The 17,516-nt window shown below is 45.3% G+C and overlaps 1 protein-coding gene and 1 pseudogene across 1 annotated transcript; both read left to right on the top strand.

Moving 5' to 3' along the window:
• Positions 1–1,602: 1,602 nt before the first annotated feature.
• LOC132389603 (zinc finger protein 850-like) lies at positions 1,603–4,741 on the top strand (annotated as a pseudogene).
• Positions 4,742–10,070: 5,329 nt separating this feature from the next.
• Positions 10,071–15,999, top strand: LOC132389605 (zinc finger protein 229-like). Its single transcript, XM_059962094.1, has 2 exons — positions 10,071–10,090; positions 12,956–15,999. The coding sequence occupies exon 2, from the start codon at positions 13,363–13,365 to the stop codon at positions 14,818–14,820; it is 1,458 nt and encodes a 485-aa protein (XP_059818077.1). The 5' UTR covers positions 10,071–10,090; positions 12,956–13,362; the 3' UTR covers positions 14,821–15,999.
• The last annotated feature ends 1,517 nt before the right edge of the window (positions 16,000–17,516 follow it).

Genomic DNA, 17,516 nt, shown 5'->3' with positions numbered 1-17,516 from the left:
TCCCAATCCCCTGTCTTCCCACTAATTTTTGCTTCCTTCTATGCCCTCTGCTTTACTTTAACTTTGGCTTTGACTTCTCTTGTCAGCCACGGTTGCATCCTTTTTCCATTCGAAAATTTCTTCTTCTTTGGAATATATCTGTCCTGCACCTTCCTCACTTCTCACATAACTCCAGCCACTGCTGCTCTGCCGTCCTTCCTGCTAGTGTCCCTTTCCAGTCAACCTTGGCCAGTTCCTCTCTCATGCCACTGTAATTTCCTTTACTCCACTGAAATACCGACACATCGGATTTCAGCTTCTCTTTCTCAAATTTTACAGGAACGCAGTCATGTTGTGATCACTGCCTCCTAAGGGTTCCTTCACTTCCATCTCTCTAATTACCTCTGTTTCATCACACAATACCCAATCCAGTACAGCTGATCCCCTAGTGGGCTCAACAACAAGCTGTTCTAAAAAGCCATCTCATAGACGTTCTACAAATTCTCTCTCTTGAGATCCAGTGCTGACCTGACTTTCCCAATCCACTCGCAAGTTAATATCCCCCAAAATTGGAATTCCTTGGAATGTAGAAGATTGAGGGGAGATTTGACGGAGGCATACCAAAATCATGAGGGTTATAGATGGGGAAAATGCAAGCTGGCTTTTTCCACTGAGATTGGGTGGGACTACAACCAGAGGCCATGGGTTTAGGGTGAAAGGTGAAATGTTAAGGGGAACATGAGGGGAAACTTCTTCCACTGATGGTCATCTGGGTGTGAAATGAGCAGAAAACCCAGCTGGTCCATGCGAGCTCAGTTTCAACTTCTGCGGCACCTGGAGGGCAGGGGTACAGGAACAGACAGTTTAAGTAATTCAACACAAACTAGATGGGCCAAAGGGCCTGATTCTGTGTTGTGCTTTTCTATGATTGTGACAAGAACCTGAAATAATATGATTATTCATTTAATAACTTTTAACAGCTGTGCGGACCAACCATTCATCTGGGCAGGAAACGTTTGCATGGCTTCAAAACTGTGGCACTTCACATTGACAATAGATAAAAGAAAATCCCAGTTGAACGTCAACAAAGGGTATTTGTGTGAGAGTGTTCAGTTACTTTGCGGACAGGCACTCTTGCAGCTCAGTGGGAACAGGGAATAATACCAATGGAGAGAGTCAAACTGAGCCAGGTCACAGATTGGTGACGGCAGAAATGCCCCATTCTTATAGAGACAGGAAGAGCATCAGAGAGTTTGATGGTCATTCCAGATAGCTGCACTGTGCCCAGCTGGAAGATGATTTCTCTCTCCAACTTGGGTTGAACCTCACTGTAACAGTGTGATGCCAGATCACACCTTGACAACTCAAGTAATCTCGTCTGACATATTGTCCTTCAGCCATTGATGTACTATAAATCTTTTTCAGGTTAAAAACAACAAGGAAATTATCTACTGGGAGGTCAAACACAACACGCTGTTTTGTTGTCTATGTCCAGATATTTAAGAAGTGGAACAAGGGATTCACTCGATCATCATTCCTACTCAGGCTGTGGGGAGTGATTCACTCGATCATTATTCCTATTCAGACTGTGGGAGAGATTCATCGATCATCTGACCGACTGACATGCTGTCAATTTACACGGGGGGAATCCATTTATCTGCTCAGTCATCCACCCTAATGGCTCACCAGCGAGTTCACACCGGGGTGCGGCCGTTCACCTGCTCAGACTGTGGGAAGGGATTCACGTTGTCAGCTCACCTACTGAGTCATCAGTCAGTTCACATGGCTGAGAGGCCATTCACCTGCTCTGACTGTGGGAAAGGATTCACTTTGTCATCTAATCTTAAGCTACATCAGCGAGTTCACTCTGGGGAGAGGCCGTTCACCTGCTCAGACTGTGGGAAGGGATTGGCGTTGTCTTCCCACCTACTGAGACATCAGTTAGTACACACTGGTGAGAGGCCGTTCACCTGCTCAGAATGTGGGAAAAGATTCACTTTGTCATCTCAACTTAAGGTACATCAGCGTGTTCACATGGGGGAGAGGCCGTTCACCTGCTCGGACTGTGGGAAAAGATTCACTTCGTCATCTCAACTGGAGATTCATCAGCAAGTTCACACTGGGGAGAGGCCGTTCACCTGCTCAGACTGTGGGAAAGGATTCACTCAGTCATCCCACCTACAAGCACATCAGCGAGTTCACACTGGGGAGGGGCCATTCACCTGCTCAGACTGTGGGAAAGGATTTACTCAGTCATCCCACCTACAAGCACATCAGCGAGTTCACACTGGGGAGAGGCCATTCACCTGCTCAGACTCTGGGAAAGGATTTACTCAGTCATCCCACCTACAAGCACATCAGCGAGTTCACACTGGGGAGAGGCCGTTCACCTGCTCAGACTGTGGGAAAGGATTCACTCAGTCATCCAACCTACAAGCACATCAGCGAGTTCACACTGGGGAGAGGTCGTTCACCTGCTTAGACTGTGGGAAGGCATTCACACGGTTTGCTACCCTACAAGCACACTGGTCAGTTCACACTGGGGAGAGGCCGTTCACCTGCTCAGACTGTGGGAAAGGATTCACTTCGTCATATAAACTTAAGGTACATCAGCGAGTTCACACTGGGGAGAAGCCATTCTCCTGCTTAGACTGTGGGAAGGGATTTGCGTTGTCATCTCACCTACTGAGACATCAGTTAGTACACACTGGTGAGAGGCCGTTCACCTGCTCAGACTGTGGGAAAGGATTCACTCCATCATATAAACTTAAGGTACATCAGCGAGTTCACATGGGGGAGAGGCCGTTCACCTGCTCGGACTGTGGGAAAAGATTCACTTCATCATATAAACTTAAGGTACATCAGCGAGTTCACACTGGGGTGAGGCCGTTCACCTGCTCGGACTGTGGGAAAAGATTCACTTCGTCATCTCAACTGGAGATTCATCAGCAAGTTCACACTGGGGAGAGGCCGTTCACCTGCTCAGACTGTGGGAAAGGATTCACTCAGTCATCCCACCTACAAGCACATCAGCGAGTTCACACTGGGGAGGGGCCATTCACCTGCTCAGATAGTGGGAAAGGATTCACTTCGTCATATAAACTTAAGGTACATCAGCGAGTTCACACTGGGGAGAAGCCATTCTCCTGCTTAGACTGTGGGAAGGGATTTGCGTTGTCATCTCACCTACTGAGACATCAGTTAGTACACACTGGTGAGAGGCCGTTCACCTGCTCAGACTGTGGGAAAGGATTCACTCCATCATATAAACTTAAGGTACATCAGCGAGTTCACATGGGGGAGAGGCCGTTCACCTGCTCGGACTGTGGGAAAAGATTCACTTCATCATATAAACTTAAGGTACATCAGCGAGTTCACACTGGGGTGAGGCCGTTCACCTGCTCGGACTGTGGGAAAAGATTCACTTCGTCATCTCAACTGGAGATTCATCAGCAAGTTCACACTGGGGAGAGGCCGTTCACCTGCTCAGACTGTGGGAAAGGATTCACTCAGTCATCCCACCTACAAGCACATCAGCGAGTTCACACTGGGGAGGGGCCATTCACCTGCTCAGACTGTGGGAAAGGATTCACTCAGTCATCCCACCTACAAGCACATCAGCGAGTTCACACTGGTGAGAGGCCGTTCACTTGCTCAGACTGTGGAAAAGGATTCACTCAGTCATCCCACCTACAAGCACATCAGCGAGTTCACACTGGGGAGAGGCCGTTCACCTGCTCAGAATGTGGGAAAGGATTCACTCAGTCATCCCACCTGCGAGCACATCAGCGAGTTCACACTGGTGAGAAGCCGTTCACCTGCTCGGACTGTGGGAAAGGATTCACTCAGTCATCCCACCTACAAGCACATCAGCGAGTTCACACTGGGGAGAGGTCGTTCACCTGCTCAGAGTGTGGGAAGGCATTCACACAGTTTGCTACCCTACAAGCACACTGGTCAGTTCACACTGGGGAGAGGCCGTTCACCTGCTCAGACTGTGGGAAAGGATTCACTTCATCATATAAACTTAAGGTACATCAGCGAGTTCACACTGGGGAGAGGCCGTTCACCTGCTCAGAATGTGGGAAAAGATTTACTCAGTCATCCCACCTACAAGCACATCAGCGAGTTCACACTGGGGAGAGGCCATTCACCTGCTCGGACTGTGGGAAAGGATTCACTCAGCCATCCCACCTATAAGCACATCAGCGAGTTCACACTGGAGAGAGGCCGTTCACCTGCTCATTGTGTGGGAAGGGATTCGCGTTGTCCTCTCACCTACTGAGAAATCAGTTAGTACACACTGGTGAGAGGCCGTTCACCTGCTCAGAATGTGGGAAAAGATTCACTTTGTCATCTCAACTTAAGGTACATCAGCGAGTTCACACTGGGGAGAGGCCATTCACCTGCTCAGACTATGGAAAAGGATTCACTCAGTCATCCCACCTGCGAGCACACTACTCAGTTCACACCGGGGAGACTCTAGACACCTGCTCGGACTTTGGGAAGAGATTCTCTCAGTCAAATCAACCAAATGTGCATCATTGAGTTCACACTGGAGAGACCGTTCACTGGATGTGTGTCCATCACCGTTGCTGAATGCAATTTCGAGACTGACTGTCGGTGCTGAACTCTGCAATCATTGCTGCTGCTCACCACACCCAGTTCTGCACCCTGGTCAATGGGCATGGGAGGAGTTTCTTCTGCTGCACATTCACCTTTAATAGGACTGGAGTTTAATATTCTGCATCTGTGACAAATAAATCAGTTCTATTTTAAGCTCTGTCTCTGGTACTTAGTGAAATTATAACACACGTAGTGCACAGTAGAGAGTCAATTCAGGCCGCCTGGACTTTGCTGAGATTCAATTCCACGACAGTCCTTTTAAATCATCCCCTGTTATTCATCTCTCACTCTCCCTGTGGTGATGGGTTCCAAATAGTCACCACTCTGTGGGTGAAGAGGTTTCCCTTGAATTCTCTGTGGACCGAAGAAGTTGAGCTGACTGCAGTTCTGTCCGAGATGTTCTTCGCCCCTCAAATCTCTGGATGAGGAAGAATGACATTGGTAGTTAACCTCAATAATCACGACTCATTTCCATTTTATGGGTTGTTTTTCCTACTTACAAAGGGTTGTTGAAAACACCAGTGTCGTTTAAAGACTGGAATTAGAATCGGAAACCATCAGTTGGATGTTCAAAGAATCATGGTCAGAAGCCAGAGGCAGGTCTGCACAGGGTAGAGTTTGTGGCTCTGGAAGATGGTTGGGGTAAGAACGTATTATGAGAAGGGAATCAGCAGCAGGAACTGGAAACAAATAACAAAATAGGAACATTTGAAGCTGATTGACAGAAAATAATTGGGTTGTCTGACTGATGACAGAAACAATACCTGTTGTGAGGTGCTCCATTGGTCGAGGGAGATGTGGGTGTTGGGAATGGTTATATCTATTGAGGGAGTTAGTCCTGCTTGTTCATCCTGTAATATAATTTCTGGATGGTTATTATATAACCATATAATAATTACAACATGGAAACAGGCCATCTCGGCCCTTCTAGTCCGTGCTGAAAGCTTACTCTCACCTAATCCCACCGACCTGCACTCAGCCCATAACCCTCCATTTCTTTCCCGTCCATATACCTATCCATTTTTTAAAAAATATCGAACCTGCTTCTACCACTTCTACTGGTAGCTCCCCCACACGGCTACCACTCTCTGAGTAAAGAAGTTCCCACTTGTGTTACCTCTAAACTTTTGCCCCCTAACTCTCAAATCATGTTCTCTTGTTTGAATCTCCCCGACTCTCAATGGAAAAAGTCTATCCGCATCAACTTCATCTATCTCCGTCATATTTTTAAATACCTCTATCAAGTCCCCACTCAAACTTCTACGCTCCAAAGAATAAAGACCTAACTTGTTCAACTTTTCTCTGTAACTTAGGTGCTGCAACCCACGTAACATTCTGGTAAATTTTCTCTGTACTCTATTATATTGACACCTTTCCTATAATTCGGTGAACAGAACTGTACACAGTACTCTGAATTCAGCTTGAACAATGCCTTGTATATTTTTAACATTACATCCCAACTGCTATACTCAATGCTCTGATTTATAAAGGCCAGCATACCAAAATCTTTCTTCACAACCCTATCCACATGAGATTCCACCTTCAGGGGACTATTCACCATCATTCTATTATCTATGCCCCACAGATCACTCTGTTCTACTACATTCTTCAATGTCTTACTGTTTACTATGTATGTCCTATTTTGATTAGACCTACCAAAATGTTGCACCTCACACATCAGCATTAACCTCCATCTGACATCTTTCTGTCCACTCTTCTAACTGGCTTAATTCTCTCTGCAAGCTTTAAAAACCTGCTTCATTATCCACAACGCCACCTATCTTAGTATCATCTGCATACTTTCTAATCCAATTTACCGCCCTATCATCCAGATCATTAATGTATATAACAAACAACATTAGACCCAGTACAGATCCCAGAGGCACACCACTAGTCACCGGCCTCTAACCGGACAAACAGTTATCCACCATTACTCTCCCATCTAGCCACTGATAAATCCATTTTACTACTTCAAAATTAATACCTAACGATTGAACCTTCCTAACTAACCTTCCATGTGGAATCATGTCAAAGGCCTTACTGAAGTCCATACAGACAACATCCACTGCTTTATCCTTGTCAACTTTCCTAGTAACCACTTCAAAAAGTTCAATATGTTTTATCAAACATGACCTTCCACACACAAATCCATGTTGACTGTTCCTAAACAGACCCTGTCTAATCAGATAATTATATATACCATATCTAAGAATATTTTCCATTAATTTACCCACCACTGATGTCAAATTACAGGCCCATCATTGCTAGGTTTACTCTGAGATACCTTTTTAAACAATAGAACAACAATACGCCAATTCTCTGGCACCATCCCCCTTTCAAATGACATTAGGAATATTTTTGTCAGAGTCCCTGCTATTTCTACACTAACTTCCCTCAAGGTTCTAGGAAATATCCTATCAGGACCGGAGACTTGTCCACTTTTATATTCTTTAAAAGCTTTAGTACTTCCTCTTCGTTAATCATCTTAGTTTCCATAACTACCCTACTTGTTTCCCTTACCTTACACAATTCAATATAATTCTCCTAAGTGAATACTGATGAAAATAAAATTTTCAAATCCTCCCCCACTCCTTTTGGCTACACACATAGCTGTCCACTCTGATTCTCTAAGGGACCAATTTTATCCCTCATTATCCTTTTGCTATTAACTTAACTGTAGAAACCCTCTGGATTCATTTTCACCTTACTTGCCAAAGCAGCCTCATATCCTCCTTTAGCTTTTCTAATTTATTTTTACATTTTTACATTCTTTATATTAGATTCTTTTTACATTCTTTATATTCCCCGAGCACCACAATTGCTCCATGCTGCCTATATTTATTATAGATCTCTCTCATTTTCCAAACCAAGTTTCCAATATCCCTTGAAAACCTTGGCCCTCTCGAACTTTTAACCTTTCCTTTCAACCTAATAGGAACATAAAGATTCTGTACCCTCAAAATTTCACCTTTAAATGACCTCCATTTCTCTATTATATCCTTCCCATTAACAAATTGTCCCAATCCACTCCTAAATCTTTTTGCATCTCCTGAAAGTTAGCCTTTCTCCAATCAAAAATCTCAACCCTGGTTTCAGTCCTATCCTTCTCCATAATTATTTTGGAACAAATGGTATTGTGATCACTGGACACTATGTGGTCCCCAACACATACCTCCGTCACCTGAGCTATCTCATTCCCAGCAGGAGATCCAACACTGCCACTTCTCTAGTTGGTATCTCTATGTATTGCTGCAAACAACTATCCTGCACACATTTTACAAACTCAAAACCATGCAGCCGTTTTACAGAATGGGCTTCCCAGTCTATGTGTGGAAAATTAAAATCTGCCACAATCACAACCTTGTGCTTACTACAAATAACTACTATCTCCTTACAAATTTGCTCATCCAATTCTCGCTCCCCATTAGGTGGTCTATAATACACCCCTTTAAGTGTTACTACACCTTTCCCATTCCTTAATTCCACCCAAATAGTCCCCCTGGACGAGCCCTCTAATCTATCCAGTGAAAACACCGCCCTGATATTTTCTTGGACAAGCAATGCAACGCCTTCCCCTCTTGCCCCACCGATTCTATCACACCTGAAACAACGAAATCTAGGAATATTTAGTTGCCAATCACACCCCTTCTGCAAACATGTTTCACTAATAGCTACAACATCATATTTCCAGGTATCAATCCATGCTCTAACCTCATCCACCTTTCTTACAATGCTCCTAGCATTAAAATAAATGCATTTAAGAAACTCTCCACCTCTTCCTCTCTGCTTATCCCTAACGGTGCACACAACTTTATTATCTTTTTGTTTTCCTTCTCCCCTACATCTTCGGTATGAACCCTTCTACATCAGGGAGGAAGTTCAAATCATATCTGTGTTAAATGTTTAACCATCACAGTAACTGAAGGCAGCTGCAGGTTCACGAGGGACTGTTACTGTCAAATTCTGCAGTTTTTGCGGCTGCTCATCGCACCCAGGACTGAACCCTGGTCACTGAGCCTTGGAGGAGTCTGTACTGCTGATGTTAGCCTTAAACTAGACTGGTGTTTAATATTGTGGATCTGTGAAAGATAAATCAGTTTTGTATCAAATCCCGTGTTTCAGGTACTTACTGTCTCCACTGCACTCACTATGGACGCTACAAAGTCCAGTCGGCCCATCTGGTTCCTGCCCATGTTTCTGTTCCATATCCGGATATCAAAATCTACCCCTGCCGTTCCCCTCTCACACTCCCTGAGGTGTCAGGTTGCAACTAGTCACCACTCCGTGGAATAGGAGATTTCCGTTGAATTTCACAGAATCATAGAAATCTATTTTCCTAAGCTCCATGTACCTATCTCAGAGTCTCTTAAAAGACCCTATTGTATCCGCCTCTACCACCATTGCTGACAGTGCATTCCACACACACACACACCACTGTTTGCTTAAAAAAAAACCTTAGCTCTGATATCTCCTCTGTACCTACTTCCAAGCAGTTTAAACCTATTCCCCCTCGTGTTAGCCGTTTCAGCCTGGGAAAAAGCCTCTGGCTATCCACACGACCAATGCCTCTCATCATCTTATACACCCGCATGATTTTCTCCAGTCTGAATAAGACGATGAGCTCACTGTGGTTTTGACATTCCCTCCCCCCTTTCCTCCACATCTCTCCTCTCCCTCCCTCCCTCCCCCTATGTGTTTCACGTCACTGACCCGCCTCACTCAGGCACTCAACATGACACTCACAGTAAACGAACCTGCGGTCTCGTAACACAATGCACCTCTAAAGTCTGACAGCAGACTCGCGAGTGAATCTTCGATGGTGCACAGTCAAAAGCCAGAGAGTTGCCAGATTGAGTCAGGCTTTGGGGCTGCAAAGAGAGATGGGGTCCAGAGTTTACGAGGAGGAGGAATCAGACCAGCTGGATTTGGCTACAAAAGAAAGATTAGAAGCATTTGGAAACTGGTTGATCGAAAAAAAAGGTGGTTAATTTCTGCAAAATACTGGTGGAAATCAACAGACAGCAAATGTGAAGAGGAATAAAAAGACAACGTTTACACCGAGCCCTTTCAGCATGCCTAGCCTGTGTACTCCGCTGCTTAGTTGCTGCTTGAACTGCAGAGTTCCTCCAGCATTTTGTGTGTGTGCGTCTCTGTATTCCAAGCAACTGCAGAATCTCCTGTGTTTTATAACTGCATTTTACTTTGGCATTAGATACGCGTTGATATTGAGTATATTGCTTATGGGAGCCGCTTTCTGCGTTAAAACAGCTGCAAATTTTTCGATACACTCGAAAAAAATAAGGTATAGACCTTGAACCGGTAACTGCACAAATCTTTAATGGCACCGTGATTACCCATAGGGCCATGAGTTAAAAATTTCGCCGTCGTTGAGGCACCGATGAAATGCGCAGGCGTCAGGCTGAGGACGTCCCCGAGTGTCACGCATGTGCATAGTACACTGAAGGCTTGAAAATGTCGGATGGAGGTAAGAGTGATTCTCTGAAACACCGACTTCAGAACGATTCCTGTGAAATCCGGACATCACAGTCCGCAATCCCGGGACAGTCCTTCTCTCTTCCCTCTCTCTCAGCCTCACGATCCGTACACGGGCCCCGGGGAGCTTCCGGCCGCTGAGTGAATGGGAACTGATGGATTCTCAGACAGAGCTGAGCTCCAGCTATCTAAATGGAACTCGGAGAAAGGGAACAAAATCTTTTACATCAGCAGTTGAGAAATTCGCCTTTGTTCTACCTCCGATCACTGACAGGAGAAAATCTGCAGATGCTGGAAATCCAACCAACACACACAAAATGCCGGAGGAACTCAGCATTAGTACTCTTTTCCATAGATGCTGCCCGGCCTGCTGAGTTCCTCCAGCATTTTGTGTGTGTTGCTTGTTCCACCTCCTCTTGTTCTGGACTTTTCTACCCGTGACGACATGTTTTGTCCCATTCTCTCTGGAAGATAATGATATCAAACACCTTTGCCCTGGGCAACAAGTAGCTTTCACATCAAATGTGCCAGACTCCACTGAGACAGACTACTGCCCTTCCCTTCATATTCATTGGGATTTCATTCACTGAGTTCACCACCATCAGTCATTGGGGGAGACTTCAGGGGAAATATTTATGTACAATACAGAAACTGGTGATACCTGTGTGTATTGTGGTGATGCAAAAGTTGTTGGAGAGTTTACAAGAGGGAAGAATTGGAGTGCTATTTGGAAATCTGACTTTTTAAAGCATAATTTAGCAAGCAAACCACTTATGGACAAAGTGCAAAAGCACTGGAGAGAAAATCCTTCATTACCCTTTACAGGCCTGTGACATGGTGTGAGAGGGCAGATGAACTGAATCGAGCCCAGAGGAGATCACAGTTCTTACAGACAGTGATTTGCTGGCTGTTAAAATGAATACTCTCTATATAAAATTCGCAGTGCACATGTCGTCACTGGGTAAAAGAATGCACAGTACAAGAGTTCTGTGCACACTGGTGATTACAAATTAGAGGGGACATTGGTGGGGAGAACTCCAGTGTCCCTGACACCCTCACCTACAAGATGTGCACCCAGCTGCACTTTGAGGAGTTGGAGCTGAAAACGGATGAATTGTGGATCATCCAGCAGTTGGGGGGGGGGGGTGATAGATATGACAAGAAGAGAGGTGAGTTACACCTAAGGTGCAGGAGACAGGAAACTAGGTGAGAGACATGAAGGGGAATGAAGTTAAATAGCCATCGCAGAGTACTCTTGTTGCCATCCCACACAACAGCCAGGTGGGCCGCTTTAGAAACTGTTGGGGATGGAGGGATTACCTGGCAGAGGAAAGTCAAACGGGTGATAGGGGATTCGTTAGTTAGGGGAACAGAACAGAGGGGATAAAATGTCAGTTTTGATGGTGTCAAAAGGACCTGACAAGTGTGGTTTGGGATAGGCCGTTTTCTGGCAAAGGAGTACTTGGTAAGCGGGAGGCCTTCAGAAGAGACATTTTTGGGAGTGTAGAGTTCGTATGCTGAAAGGTAACTGGTGCAGGGAGCCTTGGTTTTCAAGAGATATTGAGGCCCCCGATATTTTGTTCTTCTAAATGCCTCAGACTGTTGGGTGCTACCAAGACTCATTAATGACAACAGTATCATAATTCCACCCCCGAGCTCATCGGACTTATTTTTAGTCGTCTTCTGTTGGTTTCTAAAAGCTTCCAATAGTTTTTGCTCTTTTGTTTGCCCTCTCTTTGGCTTTTATGTTGGCTTTGGCTTCTCATTTCAGCCACAGCTGTGTCTTCCTGCCTTTACAAAGCTTCCACTTCTTTGGGATGTATCGATCACTCAGCTCCTGAATTGCTCCCAGAAACTCCAGCCATTGTTGCTCCGTTGTCACTCCTATCTTTCCCTTCCAAGCAAGTTTAGCCAGCTTCTCTGTCACAGAAACATGGAGAAGTTCAGTACGGAAACAGGCTATTTGCCCAATCCATTCAATGCCGAACAAACATTTAAACTGTCTAATGCAACTAACTGCACCGGGACCATCGCCCACCATACCCCTACCATCCAGGCTCCCATCCAAACTTCTTTTAAATGGTGAAACTGAACTCATATTCACCACTTGTGCTGGCATCTCACTGCAAGCTCTCACGACCATTTCAGTAAAGAGCTTTTCCAAATGTTCCCATTAAATTTTCACTTCCCCACTTGCCCATGACCTATGGTTGTCATCACACCCATCCTCAGTGGAAAAAGCTGCGTACCTGTACCCTATCTATACTGTCATAACGTTGTCTATTCCCAACAAATCCTCAAAGAAATGTATAATATCTTTGTTTATGTTTAGAGCCTTTTTCAGATGTATAGGATGATGAGGGACACTGATCGTGTGGATAGGCAGAGGCTTTTACCCCAGGGCTCAAATGGCTAGTGTGAGGGGGTATAGTTTTAAGGTGCTTGAAAGTTGATATGGAGGGGATGTCAGGGGTAACTTTATTTACACAGAGAGTTGTGGGTGCATGGAACGGATTGCAGGCTACTTGTGTGAGATTGTTTCAGTTACTGTGGGGCCAGGAACCCATGCAGCTCAGTGGGAACACAGAATAATAACAAGGGAGAGAGTCAAACTGAGCCAGGTCACAGATTGGAGATGGCAGAAATGCCCCATTCTTAAAGAGACAGGAAGAGCATCAGAGAGTTTGATGGTCTTCCAGATACCAGCACTGTGCCCAGTCAGGTGGTGATTTCTCTCTCCAACTTGGGTTAAAATTCACTGTAACAGTGTGATGCCAGCTCCCACCTTGACACTCAAGTAATCTCATCTGAAATGTTGTCCTATATCCACTGATGGATTTTGTAAATCTTTTTACAGGTTAAAAATTGCAAGGAATTTGAGTATGGGAATCTCGAACACAACACAGCAGTTTTGCTGTCTCTGTCCAGATATTTAAGAAGTGGAGCTGGGGTTTCAGTCAATCATCCTTCCTGCTTAGACTGTCAGGAGGGATTCACTCGATCATCTGACCAACTGCCATGCCCGTTAGTTTACATGGAGGGGAGCCCATTCATCTTCTCAGACAGTGGGAATGAATTCACTCGGTCATCTCAACTGAAGGTACATCAGCGAGTTCACACTGGTCAAGGCCATTCACCTGTCCTGTGAGTGAGAAGGGATTCAGTTGGTCTTCCCACATGTGGACACACCAGTCAGTTCACACTGGGCAGAGGCTGGTCAACTGCTGAATTTGTGGGGAAGGATTCACTCGGTCATCTGACCTAATGGCTCACCAGCGAGTTCACACTCGGGAGCGGCTGTTCACCTGCTCGGACTGTGGGAAACGATTCACTCAGTCATCTCAGTTACTGAGACTCCAGTCAGTTCACACCGGAGTGTGGCTGTTCACCTGCTCAGACTGTGGGAAGCGATTCACTGAATTATCTCGACTGAAGATACATCAGCGAGTTCACTCCGGAGAGAGGCCATTCAACTGCTCAGACTGTGGGAAGGGATTCGCTCAGTCATCTCAACTGAAGGTACACCAAAGAATTCACACTGAGGAGAAGCCGTTCACCTGCTCGGACTGTGGCAAGGCATTCACTTCATCAGCTCACTTACTGAGACACCAGTCAGTTCATACTGGGGAGAGGCCATTCACCTGCTCAGACTGTGGGAAAGGATTCACTTCGTCATATAAGTTACTGAAACACCAGTCAGTTCACACCGGAGAGTGGCCGTTCACCTGCTCAGACTGCGGGAAGGGATTCTCCGAATTACCTCAACTTAAGGTACATCAGCGAGTTTACACTGGGGAGAGGCCATTCACCTGCTCAGACTGTGGGAAGCGATTCGCTTCGTCATCCCATCTGAAGATACATCAGCGAGTTCACACTGGAGGGAGGCCATTCACCTGCTCAGACTGTGGGAAGGGATTTGCTTCGTCATCCCATCTGAAGATACATCAGCGAGTTCACACTGGAGAGAGACCGTTCACCTGCTCAGTCTGTGGGAAGGGATTCACTCAGACATCTCAACTGAAGGCACACCAGGGAGTTCACACCGGAGAGTGGGCAATCACCTGCTCGGACTGTGGGAAGGGATTCACTTGCTCATCCCATCTGAAGGTACATCAGCGAGTTCACACTGGAGAGAAGCCGTTCACCTGCTCAGACTGTGGGAAAGGATTCGGTCAGTCATCTCAACTGAAGGCACACCAGGGAGTTCACACCGGAGAGTGGCCAATCACCTGCTCAGACTGTGGGAAGGGATTCACTTCGTCATCCCATCTGAAGATACATCAGCGAGTTCACACTGGAGAGAAGCCGTTCACCTGCTCAGACTGTGGGAAAGGATTCACTCAGTTATCTCAACTGAAGGCACACCAGGGAGTTCACACTGGAGAGTGGCCAATCACCTGCTCGGACTGTGGGAAGGGATTCGCTTCGTCATCCCATCTGAAGATACATCAGCGAGTTCACACTGGTGAGAGGCCGTTCACCTGCTCAGACTGTGGGAAGGGATTCATTTTGTCATCCCATCTGAAGATACATCAGCGAGTTCACACTGGTGAGAGGCCATTCACCTGCTCAGACTGTGGGAAGAGTTTCACTTCATCATCCCATCTGAAGATACATCAGCGAGTTCACACTGGTGAGGGGCCGTTCACCTGCTCAGACTGTGGGAAAGGATTCACTCAGTCATCCATCCTAAAGGCACACCAGCGACTTCACACTGGGTAGAGACCGATCTGCTCAGACTTTGGGAAAAGATTCTCTCAGCCAAATCAACCAGTGTGCATCACTGAGTTCACACTGGGGAGAGGCCATTCACCGGCTGTGAATGTAGGAAGCGATTCACTCAGTCATCTAATCTTATGTAGCTCTCAGTTCTGCTGGCAGCTTAACAGAGGGGGTTATAGCCTGCCCACCCCAGTCTGGCCAAACTGAATAATCTCGTTTGGGTGGATACTGAGTGATGTGTCCCCTTTCTGTGAACTGTCTCTTTAAAATGCAAAGAGAACCGAGACTGACTTTGGACACGCTGTTGGATTTCTGCAGAAGTGCTGGGTTGCTATGGTGACCAGCTAATGTTTATGTTCTGTGTGGTTAAGCAAGGTCAGAATGATCCTTTACCGACACAGAACAAGCAAGCGACTTCTTACAGAGAGAGGGGGCGGAGCTACATGATGGACAGCTGGTGTTCAGCACAATGGTATTTAAACACACGTAACTGTTTTACTCGCAGGACACGCGGACGCACGAAGGCTAGTGGTGAAAGTTTCTGCTAGGTGGTGTTTCTGGTACCCACAAGGGTGGGATCTGAGGATCGATAAAGAAGAATCGATCTGTGCCTGTTAGTGCGTGTAAGAGCGACCCTGTGGGATCTACCGGTGAGTCTAACCCTTGCTTGGGTTGGTAGACTTTCTCTTGAAGAAGGTGCTCTTGAGTTGGTCACGTCTGGCTAACTTGATGGGCATTGGAAAAGGTCGACAACACCTGTTTACTTGGATTACATCTCCCTCACCCTCGCCCTCTCCTTCCCTCCCTCCCTCCCCCTCCAATCTTGTGAACTAAATTGAATCTACCACATCATCGTAAGACTGGCGGTGCAGACTCGAGGGGCCGAATGGTCTACTTCTGCACCTATTTCCTATTGTCTATTGACTATATCGTTTACCACCTAGGTTTTGGATTTTATATACAGGTGGCTCCCGTTTTTCGGACGTTCGCTTTACAACAGCTCACTGTTATGAAAGACCTACGTTTGTACCTGTTTTTTCTAACCAAAGAGGATTTTCGCTTTTACGATAAAGATGATGCCTGCTTTATATGGGAGTTTACCCCGAGAAAGACTACCGTGACCGTGAAGCCTTGTGCGGCAGTTGTGTATGCATGCGTGCACGTGCCGATTTTTTTTCTCTCCAAATCAATTTCAGTTCACAATCTTCTGGATTTTCAGTGAAACTACACCGTACATACAATATTTCTACTTTATATAGCGTGTATACTTATCATATCATTCCTACTTTTACTATAGGTTAGTGTTATTTTAGGTTTTATGTGCTATTTGGTATGATTTGGTGGGTTATTCTTTGGGCCTGGGAACATCCACAATCTTTTCCCATTTAAATTAATGGTGATTGCTTCTTCGCTTCATGACATTTCGGCTTACAAATGGTTTCATAGGAACGCTCTAGCTTTAGATACAGGGGGAAACCTGTATTTACACCTATATAACATTGCTAACCCTTGGATTATCTGGTTTAAGTTCACCATTATTAGTAGTTACCACTAAAATAGTGTTTGTTCACTGCAAAACCCTACTCCCAAGTGTGTTCAATTGTTGCTGGTAGTTTTATAGGTTTGCGTCTGTGTGACACCTGAAGTAACAAATTGTACATGACATGTGATTACACTATTAAGATTTATAATTCTTACTTTGAATAAAGGGTCAGTAAAGAAAACAAAAAAAAAAAAAGAAAAAGGGCCCACTCTCTCCATTCACGTCTTCTCATCTCTCCCCAGCAAAAGGCCATGAAAATCTCTCTTCCAGACTCACAAGAAAGAACATTTCTGTCATTGGATAGCTCTGCACTCCAAAACCCTGTTATCTCTAGTCGTAACCTAAACATTGCTGCTGCAGAGAAACCATTACCTCAGCAGTGAAACATTACAGAGAGGCCATTACATCAGCAATGAATCCTTACAGTGTGTTACACTTGTGACACACTACCGGGTTCAAACTGGGAAGAAAGTTTCCCAGCTGCATGCTGGATATTAGTCTATCACCGTTGCTGAATGCAATTTTGGGAGTGACTGTCGGTGCTGAACTCTGCAATTATTGCTGCTGCTCACCACACCCAGTTCTGCACCCTGGTCACTGGGCATTGGAGGAGTTTTTTCTGCTGCACATTCACCTTTAATGGAACTGCAGTTTAATATTCTGGACAAATAAACCAGTTCTATTTTAAACTCCGTCTTCCACCTACTAAATCTGCCTCAGGTATTCAATCGTTTCTCTCTAATTATGATATCTCTGATATATGGTGTTTCCTTCATCCTACTGAGAGAGATTATTCTTTTTTTTCACATGTTCACCATACCTTTACTAGAATTGACTACTTCTTACTCGACAATCAACTCATTCCATTTGTCTATTCTTGTGATTATCAGAGTATACTGATTTCTGACCATGCCCCAATTACTCTGTCCTTAAATATTCCTGGCCTTCCTCAGAGGAATAAACACTGGCGGTTTGATTAGACTTTACTATCGGATGATGATTTTCTAAAATTTATCAAGGATCAGATAACCTTTTATTTTAACACCAATACATCACCTGAAGTGTCATCCCAGATTGTCTGGGATGCCATGAAAGCGTATCTGAGGGGTCAAATAATCTCCGATACAGCAATTCTTAATAGAAAGTCCTGTGC

Source organism: Hypanus sabinus, unplaced genomic scaffold (assembly GCF_030144855.1).
Source record: "Hypanus sabinus isolate sHypSab1 unplaced genomic scaffold, sHypSab1.hap1 scaffold_61, whole genome shotgun sequence".
Taxonomy (NCBI): domain Eukaryota; kingdom Metazoa; phylum Chordata; class Chondrichthyes; order Myliobatiformes; family Dasyatidae; genus Hypanus; species Hypanus sabinus.
Note: the sequence above shows the minus strand (reverse complement) of the source record. Positions and strands in the feature narration are given on the sequence as shown.